The sequence below is a fragment of the Parasteatoda tepidariorum genome, chromosome 2, assembly GCF_982258835.1.
Source record: "Parasteatoda tepidariorum strain Cologne lab strain chromosome 2, Ptep-v5.0, whole genome shotgun sequence".
Taxonomy (NCBI): domain Eukaryota; kingdom Metazoa; phylum Arthropoda; class Arachnida; order Araneae; family Theridiidae; genus Parasteatoda; species Parasteatoda tepidariorum.
This window is the reverse complement of record NC_141756.1, coordinates 88,970,478-88,998,189: the sequence shown is the minus strand read 5'-3', so window position 1 is coordinate 88,998,189 and position 27,712 is coordinate 88,970,478. Positions and strand designations below refer to the sequence as shown.

At 26.8% G+C, this 27,712-nt stretch overlaps 1 protein-coding gene across 1 annotated transcript in view; it reads left to right on the top strand.

The window, feature by feature from the left end:
• Window positions 1–12,529, top strand: part of LOC107441150 (uncharacterized) — a 53,875-nt gene extending 41,346 nt beyond the window's left edge. The window contains exon 3 of the mRNA XM_016054306.4: window positions 10,773–12,529. Coding sequence (XP_015909792.1) covers window positions 10,773–11,064 — 292 coding nt within the window. The 3' untranslated portion in view covers window positions 11,065–12,529. The remainder of the gene's footprint in view (window positions 1–10,772) is intronic.
• The last annotated feature ends 15,183 nt before the right edge of the window (window positions 12,530–27,712 follow it).

Here is a 27,712-nt window from a genome sequence, read left to right as displayed (position 1 = left end):
TCAAGAAAATTAGATTTTAAACTTAAGTTTTTTTCTCCACCTAATTTATTTTAGAATTGTGAATTTAGCAAATAAGCTAAGAAATTAATTCCATTCAATTAAACGGTTATCAAAATTTTTTATGTACTCTCAAATAACGCAAGGGAAAATAAAGTGCAGTGATGATGTGTTTATAGCAATATAATAATAAGCCACATTTTTTTTCTAAAGTGATATTTCTACTTCAAACTAATCTTCAATATTTGTTCCTGGTGGATACTTTATACGTTTTCGGAATTACCGTTTAATAACAGGAAAATACCGAGAAACATGAGGTTTAAAATAAAATTTTAAGGCATGTTTATTTTTTATTAAACATCAACTGTATAAATAAAGCAGAATGTATGTATGTATGTGTATATGAACCTTATACAAATCCACATCAAGTTTGGTGTACATATGTACGTTCAAAGGCGTGGCAGACAAGATCTCTGGTTCACGCGCTAAAATCCAAAAAAAGAAATTTCTATAAAATTTGATGTTTATTTTATGATATGAGTAATCGGTTAGATTTTAACTTTAAACGATTAAAAATAAACTTTATTCCGCGTTTTTATGAATTATTTAAAATAAAATCAACATTCGTAATTTCGCAACTTATGGGAATGACGTCACGGAATTCGTTTTAAAAAGTACATGAGACCACGTGTTTCTTATAGCGATACTCTTTTATAACGTACTGGGAGGCTCCGCCCCCTGCTCGCTAACGCTCGCCAACCCCCGAGAATTGCTACGCAATCCTATGTGGTTCACGCCGTGAACCATGGCTCGCTGCGCTCGCTCGCCAATGAACACAATGTTCTAGCACAAAGATATAATATATTATCATCAAAGACATAGTATTTTATCATCAAAGACATAGTATTTTATCATCAAAGACATAGTATTTTATCATCAAAGACTTAGTATTGTACTTATGTAGAAGAATTCTACCAATGTTCTGATTGGCTTTTAAAAAAGTATATTAGCTATTTTGATTGTACATGGTGAAAAAATCAAAACATTAGCTTAATAAGAAGCGTATTAGCAAAATAAATTATCAAATATCGCTTCACTAATATTCTGCATTTTAAAGCGTGAAAATTCAATGCATAAATAAACGCGAAATATAAAAAAATTCAATGCATTCAATACAAACACTTAAACGTTTTTTAGACGTTTAGGTAGCTCCCAGTAGAAAAATATCAATTCAACAGCGGCCTTTTAAAGCATTCTCACTTCAATTAATTAATTAATTCCAAATTGAGTTTAAATTAAATATTGTCATGTTTTTAGTGCATGAATCTGAATTGAACAACCTGATAATGCTCACTCTGGTTATTGTTATCTGGTTGCTCACTACGTGCTCTTGCGCGCCGAATCCAATCAATTAAAAATGAAAACTGTTGCCAGCGCGATAAAAGAAATATCATCGGTTTTATTGATAGATACATACATACGTACGTATTAGCGTTTTATATAATATAGATTTCTATAAACTTAATTAGTAAATCTCAGCAAGAACTAATGATATAAATTGCAGTTATCTATTAAACTTTGGAAAAATTACGGTAAAGTTTGAATAACATATTTTAGTTAATCTTCCTTTCAGTGAGTTGAACTTCTAAGATTATAATAGTAGCTTGCTAATATAATAGTAGCTATTATAATCTTAGAATTAAGCACCGGAATATACAACAAATAAGTAAAAAAATTAATAGTTGCATATTAGGGGCAATGAATGTGGATGGTGATATTAGGGTACTTATCCGTTTCGGAAGGCGGTAAAAAATCTATTATCACAGCACCTTAGTATAATAGATTCTCATTAACGTCCTTGCGACAATATAAGAAGTATTTAATTAAGCACTACTGGCCTCAATAATAGTTTGGTGATGTTTTCCGGCCTTTGAAATAAGTATCGATATTAGTTCATGGTCCACAAATTATTATAAAAATTCTAGTTTTGTTACTAATTATTTTTGAGAATTGCAATTGATTAATTTTAGCAATAGGTACAAATTGAAATAAAAAAAGTGTGCCCCTGAAGTGAAAAAGTGTGAATTGAATGGAAAAAAAGGTACTTATTAGTGTATATAAACCCTAAGAAATGGCCATATTGCTATTGACACCAATGATGCCTAATTAATATTGGTAATAGGTTCAAATTTTAAAGTGGAAATAAGTTTTGTATTAAAAAGTTAAACTAATGAAGAAAACGGGACTTCTTCATAGAATAACCATAAAAAATAGTCCTATTGACGCCAATGATGCTTAGTTTTACTAATGGGCACTATGGCTATTATATTAATTGGTGTATTTTATTAAGTACTAAATATACTAATATTGGTACCAAAATCCTTTTGTGGAAATTACGGTTCTGTACGGCTTACCGAAGAGGATATGTGCAGAAGAAAATTGCTGATTATGTTAATTTTTGACTATCAGGATTTAACCTCGAGCAATAGCATTAGGCCAAATGATACTTAATATAATTATCTTTATTTTGAAAGGATGAACTTCTAAAAACATGAGTTGCTTAATCTGATAATATAAACCCACCTGGAAGGGCACATTAGTAAAGAATAGGCACCTTAGAAAATTGCAGGTAATAATAATTTTTGACCATCAAGAGTTTACCTCGAGCAATAGAATTTTGCCAAATAATACTAAATATATAATTAATCTTTATTTTGAAGGGATGAGCTTCTAAAAATGTGATTTGTTTAATCTGATAACATGAAACCACTGGGAAGGGAGGCAAATAATAAAATTGGGAATGTTTCAGCTTAATTACTTGTGTCTATCAATTTTGTGCATGATTTTGTAGTGTTGTTTAATGCTGATTTATTGAACCCTTACTTTTTATTTACTCCGTACGAAGTTCAACTAGTTTTGATATGAAATTCAGTGTTGGAAAAAAATTATGTAATTCCTTATTTTATTAATTATTAAATGATATTTATTATTTAAATTGTAATTGATATTTTTTTAATAATAATTTTTTTGATAATAAAGCGGCTAAAGTTTCTCTATAATTTAAAATTTAATTTTGTCACATTACTTGTAATTAGATGAAAATAAATTTTTTCATTCCTATTTATTCGTTTTATCATATTGAATAGGCATTCGTTTCATTCTCATAACTTAGAGTTTGTTAAGTAACTGAAAATTTGGTTAAGTAAATAATGCAAACATTGTACTGTTAGTAAATTTATTTCTTGTTATATTTTCAAACGTAATAATAGAAGGATTTAATTTTTGCAATCAACGGGTAGCATTTTTGCCAAAGATCAGAGAACAATGCATCTAAAAATGCAGTATGTTATACAATGTAAAAAAAAACTCCGGATCAAATTACTGTATAAAGTGTATGTGTGGGTGTATCGTCCGTAAAATCAATTTTTACAGTAAAATATTATGCCGTAATTTTTACAATCATGTTTATTTAATTAGAATGATTCAGGGATTTTACTGTAATTATTACAGTAAAAGTTACGATGCATCAGTTTTCTTTCCGTAACATGTAAGTGTGGATTTTACGGCAAAAGTACCAGCACCTTGAATATCAGAGCTTTTTAAGAAAAATTGATCCTGAATTTTTTACTATGTAGGGACATATTTTTGAGTGGCAAAATTTTTTTCTCTGTAAAATAGCACTGCAGTGATTTTCTAAAAATTTGTAAAAATTACACTCTTAATATCGCCGTTAAAAGAATTTTTTTTCTTTCAAAATCTGTTGTGCTGTCGTTGCTTATAATATTTATTATTATTTCTTAAACTGTACCTATTTCTTTAAATTGAAATTTTTAATCATACGAACTTTTGTACCTTTCTCTTTTTGTTTGAATTTCTGTTGAAAGTCCACTATAATTTTTTTTTTAGTTCATACTCTTACTTAGCAGAGAGGAAAAATCAAAAAAAAAATAAGAAACTTTTTTCACACATCATTAAACACTGTAATTTTCTTTATTTTGCTTGTCTCTCACTAATTTATCAAAGAGGACATTAGATAAAGTAATCTTTTTTTATGTATCATTAGTCTGAATAAAGGGCTCATTAAACTAAGCAGTATGCTCTCTCTTAAATATATATATTATAAAGTATATATTATATATTTAAAATATATATAAATTCTTTACTTATATATATATATATATATATATATATATATATATATATATATATATATATATATATCACGTTTATTCACTATCAACAACAACATGAGAATTTTTTGATTCAATTCAATTAAAAAAATATTGCAAGGAAATTTGAAATTTTCTTTCTCTTCTTTTCCATTTAATCATAAGGTTGTCTGGAGAGTTCATGCTGATTTTGAAGAGCAGCATGTTTAAATTCTGACAAGCGTTAATTAAACGTTCATTATATTTCGAGACACTTCCAGACATTTCTAGAAACATTAAAATTCTGTCCTTACAAAACCTCTCTGGTTTTTCTGCGAAAACCTTATCTATGTGCTTTATACTTTTGATCAAAAAAGGTGAAGTTGTTTGCCGTTGGGGTCGTCTAATGTTAAGATTTTTTCGCTAGATTAAAATGGTGGTTGAAATGGGGCATCCCCACCGAGCTGGGGCAGCTTTTACTGATTTGTCACTGGAGCAAGAGGCCATGTAATTATCACTCTCTTCCACATCTCCATTTTGGAATCTCTTTCCTCAATGGCCTTTTTTAATTCCTCTAATTAGAAGTGACACTTTTCTGATTTCTATCTTTTTGAATGTGTAAACATATCATTTGTTTTCAATCATTCTTATATTGTCATATTTGTTCATATGTCCTTTATCGAAAATTGACACTTACTTCCTAGACAACCCAATTTATTTGTTATATATATTTATTATTAACTCTCACATTTATTTATAAATGTTTGAAATTTGTCTTACCTGGAAAAGAGTAAAAATTAAAGTTCTGTAACTAAAGCGGAATCATAAGTGCAACTTTTGAGCCTGATACAAGAGAAAAAGCAGTTAACGCATGTAATGACCGTATTCAGTTCTAGTACCTTATTTCCGGACAAACCAATTTAGCAGTTAGATACATTTTTTGTTCATATTTAACATATTTATTTTCCTAGTTTTTGAACCTGAAACAGAAAGGAAATTTTCGTACCGGAAAAAAGACCATTAATCAGTTCTGGCCATTAATTATGACCATTAATCAGTGACAATAACATTAACCATTAATCAGTTCTGACACTCTAGTTGCAGGTGACCCTGTATATTATTTAGAAGTACTTTTTGTTCATTTTCCTCACGTTTGCTCACACAAAAAAGAATCAAAAATCTAACTTTTGAAACTGAAACAGAATTATAAATGAAGCTTTTGAACCTGATACAGGAGAAAAGAAACGATTCTGTAACAGATACGAAATGATGAATTTAACTTTTGAACTCAATACAAGAGAAAGAGCAGATATTTTGAGACTGAAACAGAAATGAAATTTTCATTTTAGAAGAAGAAAAAAGTGCTAAATGTATACTATGACCATTATCTGTTCAGAAATCATTTTCCCTACGTTTGTTCACCTGAAAAATAATCAAAAATCTAACTTTTGAACCTGAATCAAAATTATAAATGTAAATTTTGAACCTGAATCAAAATTATAAATGTAACTTTTGAACCTGAAACAGAATCATAAATAAACCTGAAACAGGAGAAAAGAAGCAATTAATGCGTGTTATGACCATACGCAGTTCTGACACCTCGTGTAATAAAAAGCGAATATTATTGAATAAATGTTTAACTCTTTCCCTCGCAACATAATGCATCCAGAACATAATCTCATAAAAATACACTATATTTACCCTCGCATTCTCTTTAAATGCGCGTGATCTTTCACGTCACGAGATGGTGATTCTGCAACTCCATAAGAAAGAAGCGTAAATGAGCAATCTCATTGAAAATGCATGATGTGCTCTCCTCTAATCTTGTGTCATAATAGGGCATGCACCAATGGAGCTCGCCAAGAAAAATTTCTTACTATTATTATCGCCGCCAGACGTTTCTGGAGCTAGACATGCGGGCACAGTAGCGCTTGTAACCAAGTTATTACCATTTCATTAAGGCTCTTCGGATACCAGTCTTCCTGATGAGAGTTGGCTGGCGACATCATTAGAATCTGATTCAGCAGATACACCAGCACCATTAACTGCTGTTATTGGAATGATATCTATTCCATATTCACCTATTCTTACCCCGGGGACGTCATAATTGCTTCGAATTCACTGATGTCTGCCAATCAAACCATCTACTATACCTTTATTATATCTGTTCTGGAATGAGCCTGCCAGAAGTGTTCTCTGGCATAAACACCCTATAATTCTTTATGAGTAAAAATATCGCCGATAGATGATAACCCAATATCTTGTATCGTTGAAATAATAACTTTTCGTTAATGATAGATAAGAAGGGACCAATAAAGAAAAACCTTACTTTGCTAAGATATTAGTATTAAAGCATGATCATTTAGCGATTTAGAGTTTTTATTTAAATGTATAATTGAAGATGCTATTATGAAGCAATGACATGCTATAAAGAGAATTGTTTTTCAACGATTAAAGAATTACAGCAAATTTACAACAGGGCGGTACACAGATAATAATTGCTTCCCACTAAGCAATACACTAGACTCCAAAAATAATGTATTTATCGTTTATTTATTTATTTATTTTTTTAACGGGGAAACAACATTTGCTTTAATGTTTTGGAAAAATATTAAATGCTGCTACGAATATGAAAAAACAATGCAATCGATAAAAAATTTCAATATATAGAGACTTTTTAAAAAGAGAAAGAAATATGATCCAATCTACCGGAATATGATAAAATTTACTGTGTTTCTTGCTTTATGGGAATACCATAAAGTTAGGTAATTTTTACCGAAGCGTATTAGTAGTGATTCTGATAAAATTAACAATAAAGTATGGTTTTATGATGTGTGATAAAATGTGGTACAAGTTATTATCTTTATCATGATACCTAAGAGTATGGCGTAAAAACCATTCACTCAGGTAAAATTATTTTTCCAGCTTTGTATTTTTTACTAAATGTGTGCTAATAAAACTATATTTTTTTTAAACCAGAATTTCTGATGACCGTTAATTTATGAGCAAAAACCACGTGTTCTGCTTTTTATTACCAGAATTGTGATCTTTTTTCTTTCTTTTTTTTACCAGAATGTCATTGCCATAGAGTATTTTTACCATAAAGTATAGTAATTTTGGCAGAATTTGTATTCCGTGAACATTGGACATTTTTGTACATATTGGGATCAAAAAGCGTTGAATTTATTAACAAGGGAAAGAAAATAATTGCCAATTCAATTTTCCCAAAATCTATCGTAAAGCACTTTTAATGTTTTTTCCCTTCAAAATAGTAGCTTATAAAATTAAACTATTGTTTTTATAAGTAAATTTGCTTATTATTTTGATTTTGGAAATCTTCAAGGCTAGGCGTTATTTCAACAAAAAGTTTGACTTTTATTTGTAGTATAAGAAAGTTGTATATTTTACACTTACTTATTTCAAAAAATCATTTACTTTTTGCCTACACAACTCTTGAAATATGTATTTATAGTTTTAAAAGCTTATTTAATTCAAAAGCTCTTTTGTTTAGCAAAATGAATATTATTTTTAGAGTTTTCTTTACTTCTGAAATAATAACTATTCAAAAGAGATATAAAATTTTTCTGTTATTCCATTTCCAGAAAAAGTAGATTACCAAAAATATATTCAACCTTCAAAACATATTGCAAAAAAGGTATGCATAAAAGAATGATTACATATTTCGTTTCATCCCCAAACTAAAATAAAACGAAAAATCACGTTAAAGTGTTATAGTCCCTGCATTTTACGTAAGCACTTTCTGCTGATCTCTTCATATTTATGACATTCTTTTTAATGCTTGCATCCAGTTGGCTTTATAAAGCACAAGAAAAACAGAAAATGGAATATTATACTCTGTATAAACCTACATTTCTGACGTTCATGTTCAACGGTTTTCTAGAATTGCTTACCATAAAGTCTGCGCGTGCTAGTAAAAGGAACAAATTCCTTGAAAATCTTCCAAATGTTCTAATACGAGTATTACAGATCACAAAAATCTCATAACGCGTTCACTTTCCGATGTTACTTTACTCAAATGTCCATTTTAGAAAGTGATAAAATAACCTAACGTCGTATTCCATTTTCGATTTCTCAAAAAAGCATTCAGTAGCTCGACCTGCCTTCTAAGAATGATGGTTGTCGAATTCACTGAGTATGATTCGAACACTCTACAATGTAGTTCTAAAATATTTATCTTAATGGCTTTTATATGATCACATAGACATCAGGATTCGTGTTTGTATGTGATGGTACGTCATATACCACAGTCAGATTTGTGCGCTGCAGACGATTTTGTTTCATATCAAATAACAATGGTGATTCTAAGGTTTTTATTGAAGCATTATTTTGGTAGTTATGAAAAAGTAAGTATTTGTCTTTTGAGGAATCCACTAAGAATTCGAAGTGCGGTACTGCCCTCCTCCCTCTTTTGGCGCAGCTCAAAGAATTGCTTTTTATATAAAAAATTCTGGTTTAAGTATTATTATAAAAATGACTTGTTTTGACAATACGTGTATATACTCTGGTATACTTGGGTTTGTAGATTTTAAAGCTGCTATGCTCATATCCTGAGCCATAGCTAGAATTTATGGTGTCCAGGGAAAACTTTTTGCTGTGCCCTCAAAATATTCTATTTCTGAAAAGCCCTTTAGAAAGAAAATAGTTTCGAATCTCAATAAATTTTCTCCAAAATGTTTCTAATATATTATATTTTTTTTTATTGAATTTAATTCTTAAAAATAAATACTCCAATATTTTTTTTCTTAATTATCATTAGCTATTTTTATTTTATTTTATTTTCTTGTTTTTGATTATTGGGCGTCAAAGGGCCTTACTTAAATTGTAATCTAAAGGTATTTAAATTCGTCCTATTATTTATTGAATATTATTTATTTTTTTCAACGTGGAGCCTGGGGTACATCCCGCTTTTCTTATATTTCGATTGGTGTGCCCATTTTGTTTAAACATCGGACAGTTTATTGTTCAAATTTCTGTATAATTTTCATTTTTAAATTTAGCTTATAATAATTTTCAAGTTGCAATGAAAAACTCGTTAAATGTTTTATAGTCAAATAAATTATTTAGTTAAAATGAGAAAAAATGATTTTAAATAATGTTTTGCAATTTTGTTATAATTCCAAAAATTGAATGAGCACAATTTTCCATTAAGCTTATTATAAAAGTAAATGTAACATTATACTATTTAATAATTGCGAAATATTTAATAAGATGAAGACAGTGAAACCTGTGTAAGTTGACCACTTAAGGTGTATTTTTCTAATGGTCAATTTAGGCAGGAGGTTTGCATGTACAGGGGGGATGAGTCAGTGGTTTCTTATTATTTTTCTTATTATTATAATTCTTATTATTAAAATTTCTCGTATAACGTTGTAAAATAAGGTCAGGTAAGATTAGTTTATAATAAAGAAACACAACAAAGGAAATCAAGATTTTCTAGGCAATAAAAATGCGCTTCGAAGGATATTTTTATACCAAAGTTAATTTTTCTCAATATATTTCTCACATATGGCGCCATAAACTCGGATTTTTCTCTATCTATTGGCAATATTATAGTTATTATTCGTTTCGTTAAGTTATTATTCGTTTCGTTAAGTTATTTTAAGTAATAATTTTAGTGAAATTAAAAAAAAAAATAGTTAGACGTTAAGCATTTATTTAAAATTCATTTTTTTAGGTTATTTTAAGTAATAGTTCAAGTAATGTTAAATAGTTACTTGTACGTCAAGTATATATTTAGAATAACTTTGTATTTCATAGAAATAAAAACTTGTAATTACTTGTAATTACAAAAACTTGTGTTGCAATGTAATTATTTAGATTTATTTTTGATCCCTTCTAAAATAGCTGTAGAAATTTTAAACATAAATGGCGTTATGGTGCAGCATATTTTAATACCAATTATTGGTCATGGAGCTTGCTTTTTTCGAGCAATAACTTAGATATGTTATACGATACTCAAGCTATGGCTCGATATCTGCGTGAGAAAAAAAATAATAAAGCAGCAAGTAATAATGTATTGGGGAAAATTTTCTATCTTATCTTACAGAGCTCGAAATGTCCCGAACTCATACTCACTGATGTTTGTGTATTTTACTGGTTGCCACATAGATTTCAAATTATAGCTAAAATTCAATACATTAAGAATTTTGACAATATCACTTACATCTCTTGAAAATAAGGAAAAATGAAATCAAAGCATGAGCACAATGAAAAGATGAGTTTAATATATTGATAAGGATAGAAGGATAGGTTAGGATATAGAAAAAGAGTTGGAAGAATTTTTAATTCTATATAAATTTCAAAACTAATTTTCTAATCCTTCTCAAATGTAAAATTTAAAATTTTCTAATCCTTCCTAAATGTTAACATTAATTTTCGAATCCATCCTAATTTTTAAAAAAAATATTTTCTAATCATTCACAAATGTTAAAATTTATTTTCCAAACCTTCATAACTGTTAAAATTTATTTTCTATTTTTCATAAATATTAAAAAGAAATATATTCTGTTTCTTCATAAATGTTAAAATTTATTTTCTAATCCTTCATAAATGTTAAAATTTATTTTCTAATTCTTCATAAATGTTAACATTTGTTTTCTTTTACAGGCGGCAAACAGCAGAGGAGAGAGAAGCTGAACGACAAGCTGCCAATAGACTGATGATGTCTCTACAAGCTGAAGTAGTTTCTAAGTCCATATATGATCAAAGCAGGGATCCACTCTGTATAAGTAACGCTTCCTTGCACGCGCTTCAAACTTTGCAACCATGGGCTAGTGAGAATGCTGCAGCTGCCCATGCAGCGGCAGCAGCAGCTGCAGCTGTTGGACATCACCAAAGTGGTGTAGAAAGGCCATCTTTCTTAGCACCTCCACACTCTTTATCTTCACCAATTTGTTGAGCTTTCAAATAAATGCAATAAAAACAACATTTCACGTGTTGACTAATGAAATCTAAAGTCATTAAGTCTAATCTAGAGTCGCCGTTGATCAGATCTTTGTTACAAAGAAGCAAAATGGACAATTTGTTTAAAAAAAAAAGAAGAAAAAGAAGACTTGAAGAGTGATAGCTTATAGTGGGACTTTTAGCCACCTTACTTCTGATAAAATTATAACCTGAATTTTATAATACATTCTTGCGATAAAAATTGTTGCAATAAATGGTTATAATTAAAAGAGAGATTCGAATTACTATGTAATATAAAATATATGTTGTTCATTGTCAAATTGTTTTTTTTTCTTTTAAAAAACATTGTATTTATTGAAGTTTTGTTCGTTTACTGGCAATAGAATATCATGGTAATCTAATTAAAAGTTGGTTTTATTTAAGAATTAAATTTGTGAAAAAATATAATTCATTTGGTTTGCAGATATTTGAAAATTAATACAAATATTATTATCGTGAATTACTTTTGTAAAAAAAAATATACATATATTTTTATAAAGCTGCTATATCCCATATTTTCCTTATAGTACAAACTATATAATTTTCTTACTAAGAATAGTAAGATTTTAAATTAAATAACTTTTTACTTTAGAAAACAACAGGAAATAAAGTATTTTAATTTGAATATTTTGTGTCGATTTTTCCTGTAACAGTGTTAGATAGGATTAACTTTGTTGAGAAACTGAGCTGATTCTTTAAAATTATTTATAATAAACGATTAAATTTGTTTTATTTTTTAAAGATACCATCTAGATTAATGAAAATGAAAAAAATTAACCAAGCTACTTTGTTTTCCTATTGTTGGAAGAAAATAAAGCGTTTTCAGTTATCATATTATCATTGTAACAATATCTCTGATAACAGTATTGTAAATCAATCTTTTTTTAAAAAATATAATACTAACTATATAATTATTTTTATTTTAGTCATCTAAAATATTAAAAAAGCATTTTGTAATATAACCCATAACACTTTCGATAAATTAAATAAATAATAATTAATTTTAACTACAAGTAGAAATGTGAATAAAAAAACAAATAAAATCATTTCATGTGTAAGAAGAGCAATAATGTACTTAATATTTTTAGCGCATGTACAGTTTTGCACCGTAAACTAACATAATAAAATAGTCTAATTATTTTACTTTATGATAAACATGTTTTAACTAATTGTTTAACAAAGTAATTATATAGTTTAGAGCTTATATAGTGTTTATTTATTGCACTTTTTTCTTTTGAAAACCTGATCATTTTTCTTTGTATTTTGTGAGATGAAGTAAGCTCATATTATACTGTTTTAGTTAACTTTATCAAATAGTATTCATTTTCAAAATTTGAAAAAAAAAATGCCTCATGTTTACAACTCTGTAATTACATTCCCATAATATATTTAAATTGCAATAAATTTTATGAAAAACTTTATTCGTTTGGTCTTTTTATTACAAAAAAACTTACTACTTTAACTAACAATCACTTGAAAACTGGAGAACACCACTGAATAAAAGTAAAATGCTTTCTGTGAAGTACAATATAATCTGATTCATTGAAAGAATAAGCATTTGATGTGTGTTTTTGAGATTTAGAGGCATGGCGACGTCTCTAAAAGCTGCAACTATTTAGTTTATTTAATTACGGTCAACTAATTGGAAACGCGTGACTGATAAATGGTGTTTAAATTATCAGAAACAGTCTCCAAATCTTCAAAACACAAAGACATTGTTGCTTGAATACCATTTCAAAACATGCGCGTTGCTAATTATAAATGTTTAATGATTAAGAATATTTAACAACTGTTTTTTTAAACCTTACAAATGTTTGTTCGTATTTTATTAAATCTAAGAAATATCAGTAATTATGTTTATAATAATATAAAAAAATTGCCTCTATTGAATGAGAACAATTTATAACATTCGAGAACACATAATTATAAATACGCGTTTACTAATTTTATTGCAAAGTTATATATGAAAAACAAGTTAAGTAGTACACTTATTAAGTATTATTTATATGCAAAATTGTAAAACAAGATGTTTACATTAAGTTACATCAATTACATTTTTTCCTTGAAAATAGAGAAACTGTAGAAATTTGTTTTAAAAGAATTTAGAACATTTTTTCCATTTAATGGTTAGTTTTTATTCTAAACTCTGAGAAAAATTATTTAAAATATGAGGCAAAATAATGATACGTTTAACCCTATTACGTTGCAAATTCATGTATTTTCAATAAGGTGTTAAATTGAACCATGCTTTATATAAAGTTGAAACATTTACTTTTTACTGTTCTTATTTGAAATATTGAATCGTATTTAATACACAAAATTTTATTAAATACAATTATTTTAATATAAATTTAACTAGATTTAAAAGAATTTAGAGCTTTTTTCTCTCAATTTAGTGGTTAGTTTGTATTGTAAATTCTGACAAAAATTGATTCGAAGTTCAGACAAAAATAATGATACGATGAAGGATCCAAATTTACTGCATTTTTAACGAGGTTTTAAGTTGAATCATTTTTCTCAGTTGAACTACAGCATTTTTCCAATGCCAATTTCCACGCTTTCCTACATTTATACCTTAATTTATGCACATAAAAATCATTTATTCTTTAAATTTATACGATTTATGTACTATTAACAGCTGATTGGAAAATAAAAAGACTTACTAACTATTACGTAAAGTTTCACGATTATATAAACTTTTAAATAACTATATTTTTTTTTAAGATTTTGTTTTCATGTTTACTTCTCTATTATTTAGAATAAAAATAATGTAATAAAAATTCATTTTCTCTCCTGAAATTCAACTCCTTTGCTTAGAAACTACATGTTTTTTTCCAATCATTTCTAATCTTTCATGCATAGTTGAATTCCATTTCTAGCTTTAAATAATAATAATAATTAACTTACTATTCACGTTATTAAACAATTTTTAATCAATAATTTCTCAATAAAAAGTTTGTTGACATGATAAAAAGCATGGCACATTGAAATGCATTGTTGCTTTATTAATAAAAAATAAAAAATATGAAAATTCAACCAAAATTGTTTTGTTTAAAAGCAACATTAAGCGTAAAAGGATTAATATGTGAAAAAGTGGCGTGAAAATCATTTAAACAATTCAAATTAGTGAATTTCGTTTCGTGAAAATGCATCCATAAGTTTGTAAAACAAAGTCGTCAAATATTCACTCAAATGTTTTTCACACACAATGTTAATAAGATACATATAATAATTTAGGACGTTACTAAGACATGGAAAATCTACTCGAGATAGTGGATATTAAGACATCATGAGCTTTTCAATTAATTTTCATTGAAGGAAATTTTGGACCGTGTTTAATCAAAATATCTTCTAAGGCTGTAACTTTAATAGAGTTATAATTTAGACCAAAATTGTAGTAATTCTTAAACTTGTTTACACGATTCTATGGTTTGATATTTTGAATCGGTTTACGACTTCATTACTGATGTGAATTTCAGAAAATGTACTTCATATTATTGTTCAAGATACTAATATAATGGTTCAACTTTCGCAGGTTTAACAATTCATAACTGTAGAAAATTCACCTCATATTATGGTTCAACATTAAACCAACTTTTTTGAGATATTTCTCAACATATTTCTTAGCATTTTACTGTATGTTTATGTATGGTTTTGCTGCCGAAGCACAAGATCAATTCAATAATTGGAAAAAATTGGTAAAGTCTTCTTAGCTTCTTGATACCTTTTTTGGGAAGAAAAGCCTAAGTCAACTGAGAGTACACTGAGAAAAAAAGTATGGTCAGAATTACCAGAATATGATTAACTTTACCGTGCTTCTGACATTATGGAAACACGATAAGCTCAGTAGTTTTTGCCGAAGAGATTTGGTAATGATTTTTGTTAACTTAACTTAAAATATATTGTCATAATATGTGATAAAATTTAGTAAAAGTGATAAAATTTAGAAAAAGTGGCACCATTTAGTAATTTTATCATGATTTCTTAGATCATGGTCTAAAAACCATTTATTTGGATAAATTTACTTTCAATTTCGTGTTTTATACTAAATGTGAAGTTACTATAATTTTAAAAACCAGAATTTCCGATTAACCATTATCATTAGATCTTAAAAATTTCCTAATGAATGGTTTATAAATACCATATATTTTGGTTTTATTATCAGAATTACGTTTTTTGTCTTTTTTTTTACGAGAAATGTCGTTACCATACAGTACTGTAATTTAACCAGATTTTTTTTTCTCCGTATAGTTTTGGCAGTATATTGACTTAAACTTTTCATCACAAAAGAGTAACAAATAATTAAACTATTTAAACACTTAATCTCAATTATTTACTTGATTTGCCAATTTTGTTAATGCTCCCGTGATAAGCGAACTTTTAACTCTATGAATTTTTCTAATGACCCATGCCCAGAAAACTTAATTTTTCCTCAGTTTATTGTAATCGTAAGCGTTTGACGGATTATTCAGCATTTGCATATTTTACGAGCACATCGAATTTCAAATTCGTAAATAGCTCTATTGATTAACATATTCGTCATCACTAATTATGCAATGCAGTCACTTCGCTGTCTCACTTCATCACTTCGCAGTCTTAATCTTCTTAAGTTTGATTTGGTGTCTATTTCCGTGCGAAATTATTCAGTGTAATTTTGCACCATTTAACGATTTTTTTCTGTCATACAATAGAAAAGATTCTAAGATAAAAATTCATTCGAATTAGAAAAAAAATGAATTGATTTTTTAAATGAAAATGCAATTCAAACCTAATCATTAAAGAAAAATTTTAGATTTGGCTCATTTCCACTTGAAGTTACAATCAATTATGCTATTTTTATTATTTTTCATTTAAAAATAAAATTGAATAAATATTCGATGAACAAATAATAAATAAAAGAAGTTATTTGAATATAAAGCTTAAAGATAAAGTTTTATATTTTTTAAACGAAACAATATATTCGATCAGAAATATTTGTTTATTTACCGAACTATATTGTAATTAATTTCTCTCCTCAAGTTTTTGCTTAAAAAATAGTAAAACATCTGTAAAGAAAAACTTTTTATTAATAAACTGAAAATTACCTAAGAGTTAATAAAAAAAATTATATAAAAAGCAAAATAAGTTATTATGTTATTATATGCTAACATAATTGTTCATCATGAAATGCATATCTTTAGCAGGCATTCCACAAATACTAGCTTTAAAACGCCTATGATGAATTTCTTGTAAAATAAAGAAAAGATAAAAAATACATAAATAAATTAAAAAAACGTGAAAAACTAAATCTAACAAACTATACTTTTTCGATATTTACGTTATTATTACATTCTCTTGAAATGTAAACATTATTTAGATTACTTTGAAAAGTGGTGATTGTTCCATAGCATTTGAGAAGCAGTTTTCTTCCCATATCTTTATTTATGCTCCCTCAGAATGGGTTTTTTATTTTATTTCTTTCAGAAAAATTACATAACATTCTTAAACAAAGTGAGAATAAGTGCATATAATTGAAACTTAATAAATTTTTTTTAATTAAAACCTAGTTATAATTTTTTAGAAGTTCTAAGTTTAATGATTATATCACTTAATACCTGAAAGTATAGATTGTTTACATAGATGACATAAATTTCAATACAGATCGTTTCACATCAAAAATATCATTTTTTAATATTATCTAATAACGATAATTCAAGCGCACAATTTAAATAAATATTGGAGAATTTAAATAAAAATCAAACGAAATTTCAGAAATAAGCATGTCAGCAGCATGTCAGAAATAAGCATTTAAGCGTATTAATATTTTCAAAAATATAATTTTACAATTCAAAGCATATGTTTCATTAAAAAAGACACTTTTTATCAAGTTGAGAGAATGAAATGAACACTATGTTAAAAATATTCTTATTACCCTAAAGTTGCAGTACATGAAGTTCGAAGTTTAGTTTTAAACAAATTTTTCTGGAAATGTGTAGTAAATAAGAAATTGAACTTAATTTCTTTTTTCAAAAATAAAAAGGAGAATTTTAACAGGCGAGTTTCTTTTATTTTTTACTGTATCATCATATTGGAACAAAAAAAATCACATTAAATTGGTAACAAAATAAATAGGTACTATACCTTTTCCGTTGGCTTAAATAATTGCCCAAATATAATTATCATATATGATGCTTGATTATTTGTGGTAATATATACTATGCCACAAATAATCAAGCATCATATATGGCATCATATTGTGGTATTTATGATATTCTAGTATTATTGGTATTGCGCTACTTGCCACTGGGAACAAATCTAATATAGTATTGTGGCTAGTTCCTATAATATATCATAAGGCTCGAGAGCCCCTTGTCTGGGCCCCATAAATGTTATAAATAATTACTTTTCGTATTTTTCTTTACAAATTGTATATTAGAATAATAAGTCAACGAAAATTTTAATAAATATAATCAATTATTTACTAATATATCGTAATTCACTCATGCTGTAAATAATTTAAAGGCACTTCAGAAACAAACAAGTAAATTTGATTTAAAGTTACGAAAAATTTGCCCCTGAAAGTGCTGTGTTTGGGACCCCGCATCAACAGATCAGGCCCAAACTAAAGTAACTTTTTTTTTACAGCTCTCTCTAAATAAATTTACTCTATTCTATTCAACAATTTTTCACTCAAGTTTAAAATTAAGATAATCTCTCACCAGATATATAAACGCAGAAGCAATGATTTCTCTGAGAAATCGGTAATCTAAATTCGTAATTAGTAAATTGCTAAATTTGTAAATTGCTAATTGGTAATTTTGTTAAATTTGAAGGAAATTGATCGTAAATTCCACGTAAAAGACTAATAATCCCAGATAGCATAACACCTGAGCAACATTCAAATTACAAAAAAAAAAAAATTAGCTTTATTATTTAGAGAATTCAAATGGATTCTAAATGCTCTTCCTTAAATAATAAAAAAAAACAACCATAAAATCACCATTCATTGCTCATCATACGCCTCGATAGCTTTAATTCATGAAAAGTTACTAAGTTACCTCCAATAGCTCACTGACAACATAAAAGTCATCGGAATCAAACGCATCAGTGATAAAAAGCTTATAAAAAATCATTTCGGGTAACAATATGACGTCACGGAAAGCATGTGGCAAGCCTGTGATGACATTCATTTAAATATGAGAGGTTCGTCCTCGCTAATTGGAATCGGTAAATAAATTGAAGGGTTGTCATGAAACCAGTTTTTCTGGCTCAGCGCCTGTTAATTTTCGCGCTCATCCCAACAACCAGCGATGTTTTGGCGCAAGATCGATAATCACTCCCCGTAATTGCGACAGAGTAGATGCGTCGAGTGTTTTCCCCTCATTTTTCCCGATGTGTTTGGGGAAAATTAAGAAACTTCCAGTCTTTTGGGGAAAGTGCTAGATAATTGTTTTTAGTTGACTAGTAATTAACGACTGGGCGTTATGCTATCCTTCAATTAAAGCAATGAATGTTTAATGCTCTTAACGATTAAATAAAAAGATGCCTTTTAAGTTTTGCTTAAAACAGCCGGAAGAAGCTTTCAAAAAATTAGATGCAATTAAAAAATTAACATTCTTAAGATTTGTGTTAGCGGCCTTAAGTAATATTTTGTCATTTCTTTTGCATAATTAATTTTCTTTCTTCAGAAATTTGGTGAAGATAAAAAAATATTAATAGATTAGAGTCCTTTTGAAAAATATTTAGAATACAGTGTTTATTTAATCTTTCGTTGTTTAAGGAATTAAAATTAATTTGTGATTTTTTTATTTATTGTTCTTTTTATTTCTCTTAATTTTCCTATTACTTTAAATTATTTTTTTTTAAATTAGATATAAATCTCTAAATGTAGTTTATAAACATATATATTACCGTTAGATAGGAAAATGTAAGCATTTTATAAAAGGCCAGTGCTTTTATAAAAACATTAACCACTGTATAATTGTTTCACTTGGCATTTGTTTTCATTAAATGTTTTATTTCATAGTTTTGCATTATATGCCAATGCAATTTAGGCAAATGATTTAGTAAAAATATTTAAAAACAGTTTTTAAAGTTACAATTATAATTTAAAAGTTTAAAAACTATAATTTTGAGACATGTTTTGAAACAAATTGGGTTATTTTAACAGGATTTAAACAAGTTAAATTAAAATATACGCATATTTCTACAAAAGCAGTCATTACTTCTAAATTGTTATTTTTAGCTCTAAGAAAACTGGAGCAAGTAATTTTCTGTTTAAACTTAAATGTAATTTCAATTAAAAAGCAGGTTTTGAAATAAATTGGGTTATTCAAAAAGATTTTAAACAAGTTAGAGTAAAATATACACATATTTCTACAAAAGCAGTAGTTACTTCAAATGTCATTACTTTCAATTTCATTTCTTTCTTAGTTCGAAGAAAACTGGAGCAGGTAATTTTTAGTTTAAATTTACAGGCAATTCCAATTTAAAAACAAAGATGTGCTTAATTAAAGATTTGTATGCATGTTTAGTTAATTTAATGCATATTTCATTTAGTATTAAGAAAATGGTGATATTTGTAGTTATATTACTGTAATTATTCATGGATATTTTCACCCATTTAAACTATTTATGTTGCGTTAAACGATAATTCGAAAAATCTAAATCAGTTTGCGCTTGATTAGTTTGAATGGAAGCCTGTCTTATCACCTTTTATTAATAAAAGATGAACTCAAAATTTTTAAAATAAAAATGTATCCTTATTGACTAAAAGAGCACACATTAAAAACAATTTCACAAAAAAAGCCCTTAGCAGATGAACAGATTTTGGTACTATAAAATAGAGTACTTCATTTTTTCTTGTACATATGTACATTTCCAATGACGCTCGTAAATTCCTAGTTTTCTTAGAATAGGTGGAAAAAATTTGTATACTTTTAAATTCTCATTCATATACTTCAAAAACATAATTTTAGCACATTGAAAAACGTTTTGTCAAAACTACCTGAAACTATAGAATAAAGTTTACTGTGGTTTTATCTACTTCTGTAATGATTTTGGTGAAACAATCAATAATACATAGTTTTAAAATATGTGATGAAGTTTGGTGAATGTGGTAAATTTTTGTATTTCAACCATGTTATCTTACAGCATGGCATAAAAACTATTTATTCGGTTAAATTTACTTCTCAGATTTATATTTTTGACCAAATGTGGTAGAAAGAACTATAATTTTGAAAACCAAATTTCCCGTAAATGGTTACCATGTGAATAGAAAAACTTCCAAAAAAATTTTTCAAATACCACATATTTTGGTTTTTATTACCAGAATTATATTTTTTCCAGAAATGTTATTACTATACAGTATGGTTATTTTAGCAGAATTTTTTTCTACCTGAAAAAGAATGCGGTTTATTCACATTAACAAAATAAGAGTCAAATTATACGAGATCACCAGGGCATTACATTCAGCACAGTTTTGATATTAAAATTTTGATATGTATGTTATGTCTTATAACATAATCATGAGAATAATAATGTAAGAAATGTATTATTTTTGGCAGGAAACAGCTCTTAGAATGTTGTTCAAAATTTCACTTGTGCAAAGAAAAAAAAATTATTTTGACTTTAAAGCTACAATAAGACAACTATTATAAAGTACATACTTTATTTTAAATGTGAAACAATTGTTTTGTATGTTGTTACTAAATATTAAACTTTTTCAACCAAACATTACCAAGATGCCAAACGTTAAGGCTCTAAAATTTATGCTTCATGAATTAATATTCATTAAGAAATATACATTTAAGTTAAAAAATATTGACTAAAAGTAAAATAAATTAACCAATTTCAAAGTTAATATTTCTGTTTATTTGTTTTATATAGTATATAGTTCAACATTTTCTTCACTCATATTCAGAATATTTGTTTCGTTTCAAAGACGCTATGCATTATTGTGGAAAGCATTTAGCATCTAATCTATTCTGCATCTGACATCTAATCTGTTCTACATTAACATCTAATCTATTTTCACTTTGTAAAATTTAAATTAAATTAATTACAAAAATTGCATTTTTTTTTAAATTTAAGAAATCATTCATTATAACTTTGTTATTGTTTCATAAATAAATGAATTTTTTATTTAAATTTACGTATATAAACAAAGCAAAATTTACTAAATTTCTTCCAATATGACTGGGATAATTTTAATGTGACAACAAAAACCCTAAAAACCATTTAATTCTTTAAAATTCATTCTAGTAATTTTATATTACAGAGCTGAAATAAAAGTAGAGCGAGTGCAATGGTATATTTTCCCCATCTCTCCCAATTTGTAATATTAGTGTACCTTCTGTTTCGGTGATTTTAGCGCAAAAAGAAGACACATACACAGTTTAGATGAGTTCCCTTTTCTAATAGATTCGTGTTTTGTTCTCAGCGGCGTATCTTGGGTATGGAAAGTATAGCGAGTGCTATAGGTGCATTATCTCAAAAAAGCACAAAATCGATTAACATCAAAAATTTTATCAAATATTTTTTTCCATTTTTTTTTTTAAAGTTAAAGCGGAATTAAAAGAAAAGAATACAACATTTAATCGTTTCGTGTGACTTGAAGAGAAGACATCGAGGTCTTTTGAGGGACTCTTTTTGGAGCAGTGGGAGTGACGTATGAAAGGGAGCCGCTAATCGTAAAAACAAAGTAGGTGACGAGCGTTAAACAATTTTATCCTTCCATTTTTTTCATAATTTCGTTTATATCTATTTCATAATTTGTCAACTTCGCTTTTGCATAGCTCGAAAAGTGCGGGAAATATCCTTAGGTTGCTATATTAGATTCAACATTGAAAAAAAAGAAGGGGGAATAAGAAAAAAAAATCATTCCACATATCAACTCTTTTTAAACTGTTCTGTGTAATTAAAATCCATACACTTTTCTGCATTTATTCATCAGACACTTTTTTCTTCTTGATGCTTTCAAGTCAAGCAACACAGAATTCAAAATAAATATATATTTTTTTTAATATTTATGAATATATTCACGATAAATACTAAAATAAATAAATAATAAAAAATAGCTTTTCCTTTTCTGCTGTTATATTTACGACGGTTTCTGACAAAACCAAATTTTAATTATAAAATCGTAATTTAAAGAATAATGCTTAATTTTTAATAATTATAATTATTACTTTTATTACAAACTTTTTGATACATTCCACAAAAAATATTTTTAATTTTGGAAAATTTTCTAGACAATTCACATTTAATTTCAATCAAAATCCTTTTACAAAAAGTCGTTTAACCACATATTTAATTTAAAAGGAAATTAATGTTTTCCGAAATGTAGCTAGTCATTGCTTCACAATAAGTCAAAGGTGGAATAAGCAAATTTATTATTTCAAGACATTCTTAAACTGAAACATCTACTTCCTCCAATTTATTTCTCATTAAAGAATGTATTACACTCGTTATTTAGACTAAAGTTTTGTATATAATTATGTGTTTATTCTTCTTATGATCTGTTTAAGAGCATCGTTTTTTTTATTGAACATTGAATAAACTAATCGAAATATATCATTTGATTGTAACTACTTTATTTATAATTGGCATAACAAATCGTAATTGACATAACAAATTGTAATTACATTTACACTGTGATCTTCAATGAATTTACTATGTCACGATGATTTTATTGTTTTGGTGTTAGTAACGCATGATTATTTAAAAAAAATCAATTTCCTTCAGGTTTAATTTTGAAAATATTGCTTAATCATCCGGTTATGTCTTCTTTAACCTTCAGCTACATTTGTTGTACGGACGTATTTTTGTTACCAAATTATATTTGTGAAACTTTAAAATATAATTGAGCTTAATTAATGAGAAAATACAATAGAATATAAATAGAAAGAGAATAAAAATAGAATATAAATAGAATAGAAATAGAAATAGAATATAAATAGAAAGAGAATATTATAAATAGAATATAAATAGAAAGAGAACATAAATAGAATATAAATGGGAAGAGAATATAAATATTTTAGGAAATTTATGCGTGTTTATGAGAATAAGTGCCATAGGCACTTATTCTCATAAACACGCCTCTGTTTGTACTTTATACAGACAATGGAGGAAAGTAAAAACTTTAAGAACATTAAAATTAGTGGAACAATATATCATTTTAAAAATAATTTCAGAATTCGAAATTTTAAGTATGTATAAAAAATACAAATTATTTAAATTTTTACAAAATTATGAAAATTTTAATTTTTAAATGGTTTTAAAAACGGTAAAATATTGAGATAACCACTTGTGGGTCCTTTTTAAGTGTTAAAAATAGCTTGAAATTTTAAAATGTTTCACGCAATTTACACTATCAAAACAAATTATTATAACAAAAGTTATCTATTATATTTTAAACTTTGCAAAAAAAAAAAAAAAAAAAAAAGAAAAGAAAAGAAATTCCAGTGCGATAATACGTTTTATTTGTTAAGACTTATTTCATTAAAAAATGTCATCTAATAACGTTTTAAAAAAAGAAACTACCATTAATTCAAAATTTTTTTAAGTTGTAAGGTTTGTTGATTTTTATCAATTATTCTTGTGACACATAATTACATAATTATAGAGTGCTTATCATATTTTAAATTCGATTTTAGGGATTTTTGTAGTTGAAATTTTTTTGCATTTAAAATAATTTATTTTAATACATTTGTAAACCAGATTTATAATATAACAATATAAAATTGTTGCCTGAAACAATTATTTATTATTTTCACAATATATTGTAGTTACAGATATACACAGATAAAATTTACCGAGAGTAAATGTACTGCTTAGTAATTTAAATGGATTTATAATTTACAGATATACACAGATTGATTTCATGTATACATAGATGACTATTAAGTGACAGTAGAATTTGAAAAACAATAGGTGTTTTATGCAAATGCTCAATCATTACGTAAGATATTCACACCCAATTAATTTGAAAGTTTTTTTTCCCTTGGAAATTGAGGGGACTAAAATTACTAAATTCGTTCTTATAATAATCATCTATCATTTCTGAATAGTTTCTGAATTGTAAGTTCTTATTTTATTTTGACTTTATGCCTGCTTTGATAATACATTTTGATAGAATTATCTAATATTTTCATGCATTATTGAAATTTAAAAATAAAATATCTTTAATAAAACCTGATGATTTTATTAAATAAACTAATCGAAATATATCATTTGATTGTAACTACTTTATTTATAATTGGCATAGCAAATCGTAATTTACATAACAAATTGTAATTATTTACACTGTGATCTTTAATGAATTTACTATGATGATTTTATTGTTTTGATGTTAGTAATAATTAAGTGTTCGAAATGTTTGATTTATTAATCGAATCGTTCTGTATTCATCTTCTAAAGTCGTTTTCAACCTTTTTTTTCATTCATACATATATTCTGTTGTAATTTGCTTATATTTAATTGTAAGGTAGTTTTAAAAGTATGAATTTGGATTTTAGAATGCATAGAATGGAATAATCGGAATTAATATAATATTTTAGGAAAAGAAAATCGTGCTGAAAGTTCAGCAAATTTTTATGAACATCCAAATGTAGAACGGTAAAATACTTTTTTAATAATTTTTAACTTAAAAATTCCAGCATTGATTTTCTCCCATTAAAATAATCTGAACTGAAACGAATTGAAGAAAATTTTTTGCATACCATTTTTAATTAGCTATTAATACAAACTTGAATTAATACAAATTATGAAAGAGATCGTTACAGATATGTACGCAAATAAAAAAAAGTATACTATCACGTAAGTTTTGAAGTATTTTTTTCTCTTCAATTTATAAACTCTAAATATTGTAAGAAATAATTTTAAAAAAACTCACTGATTGTAAATTTAATGTTTAATTACCTTTATGAAAAATTTTCAATTTCAGTTGTTCTGTTTTTAAAATTAGTTTAGCATTTAATTTTATATCTTGGTAATAAATTATAGTTGATATTTTCACATTTTAGAAAGATAAATAAATTGTGTCAAGATTATAGAAAAAAGAGCATTAATATAGGCGTTGTAAGGAAAAATTGGACAATAAAATTCAACCAAGCTAAGAGTAACATTTACTTTACATTTTTTTTAAAAACAATTTTTTGTATTATAATTTAAATAGCAATAATTTGTAAAATTAATAACACTTTTTTTTTAACTTAACACACAATCTGACGTGATTATTTATTGTTAAATCGAAGAAGCAATTTTTTTTAGAAATAACGGTTTTGCGAAAATAAATAATAAGTTGCAAAATTATTCTTTTAACGAGATTAAAAAACTATTTAAAATGACGGATTTTATGTAATTAGATTTGACAATTTTTATAGAATTAGAACTTAATTTAATAAGAACATAAAAGCAATTGCAATAAAACAAACTGCTTCAATATTTATATACTTAATGTTTCACTAACATTCAAAAACCAATAAAGCTAATAATGTTTCATTGAATTTCAACTTTAATTCCTCATAGAAGGCTTTTAACTTTTTTTAGTAGATGTCATCTTGTCCCTGAAAGTTATATTCTTTTAAACTAATAAAACTATTTATTCTGTTATGAAATGATTCTTAAAATTTTAAGTTATTTAACTGTATTTAAAAATTGTTGGGATTAGTATTAATAATTCATTTTTTGTAATATGCATTCAGTAACTAAAGTAATAATTTTATTTCGAAAATATGAACTTATCTATATAATGTACCGAATTGGACCAATTTTCTACAAAGTATTTAAAGGAAATGGAAGATAGAATATTTAATTGCTAAATAGATTTTGATTATTTTATAAAATTAAACAACTTCATACAAAATAAACTTCACGAACAATTTTTATCAAACTGAATTAAGCTTCTTTTCTTTAAACTATTTGTAATTTTTGAACCACTATTTTTTTTTACTGTTACTTACTTTTGTTCCATTATTTATCTTTTACCGTTATTTATCTTTGTACCATTATTTACCTTCTACAGTTACTAAATATTTTTAAATTACTTTTATAATGAGGTAAAAGGAGGAAAAATAACGAAAGGTACAACCAAATTATTCGCTATCATTACAAGCTTTGATTGATCTGTTTAACTTATCTTTATATCGAACCAAAAACTTGAAAGCTACAGACAAATTATATACTATCAATTATATTAATTTAAAATAAGGAAGATAACTTTATGTCCAATTTAAAACTATAAACATAAAATGAGAATAAAAACGAACGCTAACAAATTTTAAACAATTCTCTTAATTTATCTTTCCTTAACAACATGGACGTACAATCGTTAAATAGAACACAGTTTTTTCTTTTTTTAGAAAAAAATCGGTTTCCCACGCTTGAAAGAATCATAAAATAGAGTTCCACTTCTACGCAACTCTGTTTTTCTTTAAATACTATAAAAACCAGAAACGTGAAATCACACATTCGATAACCTTCCTCCAAACAGACATCTTTGTTATTTATTCCCCAAAACCAACGCAAATTACTCCGCAAAACTAAAGCACTTCGATGTATATTTGTATACGTAAACATTTTAGAAGATCTCATGGCGATTGAAAAGCGTTCTCTTATTTATACTACTTTCTTCGTATTATCTTAGAAAAAGACGGTAGTTAATGATTTTTTGCTAGCTTATTTTGGCGAGAGTGTTTAATCGCCAATCTCACATTGAAGTTTGTGATGACGGACGTGTGACATTACACGCCGTGTGATAACCTTACATGTTGTGTGGTCTGTGTTAAAGCTTTACTGACATTTATACGATTTACCCATGTATGTGTATATTGATCTAAATGGCGGAGAAATGTTTATATAGGAACTGAGAATATGAACTTAGTAATGGCTTACTTTGCTCGCATTGGGATAAATTTCTTCAAATTTCATACATTTTCTCAAGAGATCGAATTAAGCAGTTGTTCTGACGATGAACAGATTATGCTATGTTGTCAAATATTAATGGGAAAAAATATACGGTACATAGATAAAACTATCATTCTAGATGATTCTGCATTTATTAAAAATGTCTTTCATTGTTTTGGGCGAAATTACGTGATTTTCGACAAAACGTTAACTCTAAATTATTTGAAGAAACAGCTTTCTAGCCCAGGTTTTACCCCGTTGCATTGTGTTCTGATTGTAAAACAAGAATTTTATTATGACGGGATGTTACAGGGATTAGTGCACTTGCTTTACAAGTAAATTTCCCGGGAACGAATCCTGATAGTGAATGAGAACTCAGTCACTTACACTACTTTTATTTTGTGCTGTATTCCTAATCAATTGTGCTAACTTAATAGGGAAACAAATTGTTTTTGAAGAAATTCGCATCGTAAAATATGCCACAAGGTAGTAAATTTTTAAATTTGTGGAAATGTTCACTCGGAGCATTTCACAGGTAACATTTTCGTCAAAAACGTAAAAAATACCTTGAATTCAGTAAATTTATTTTTTTGCTTTGTGGATAATTTGCTTACACTAATATTCAAAATAAATTCGTTTTACAAGCGTTTCATATTATTCAACGCATTCATAATGTTTGAACACCCCACCCCGTAAGTTTTATCACATTTACAATTTTT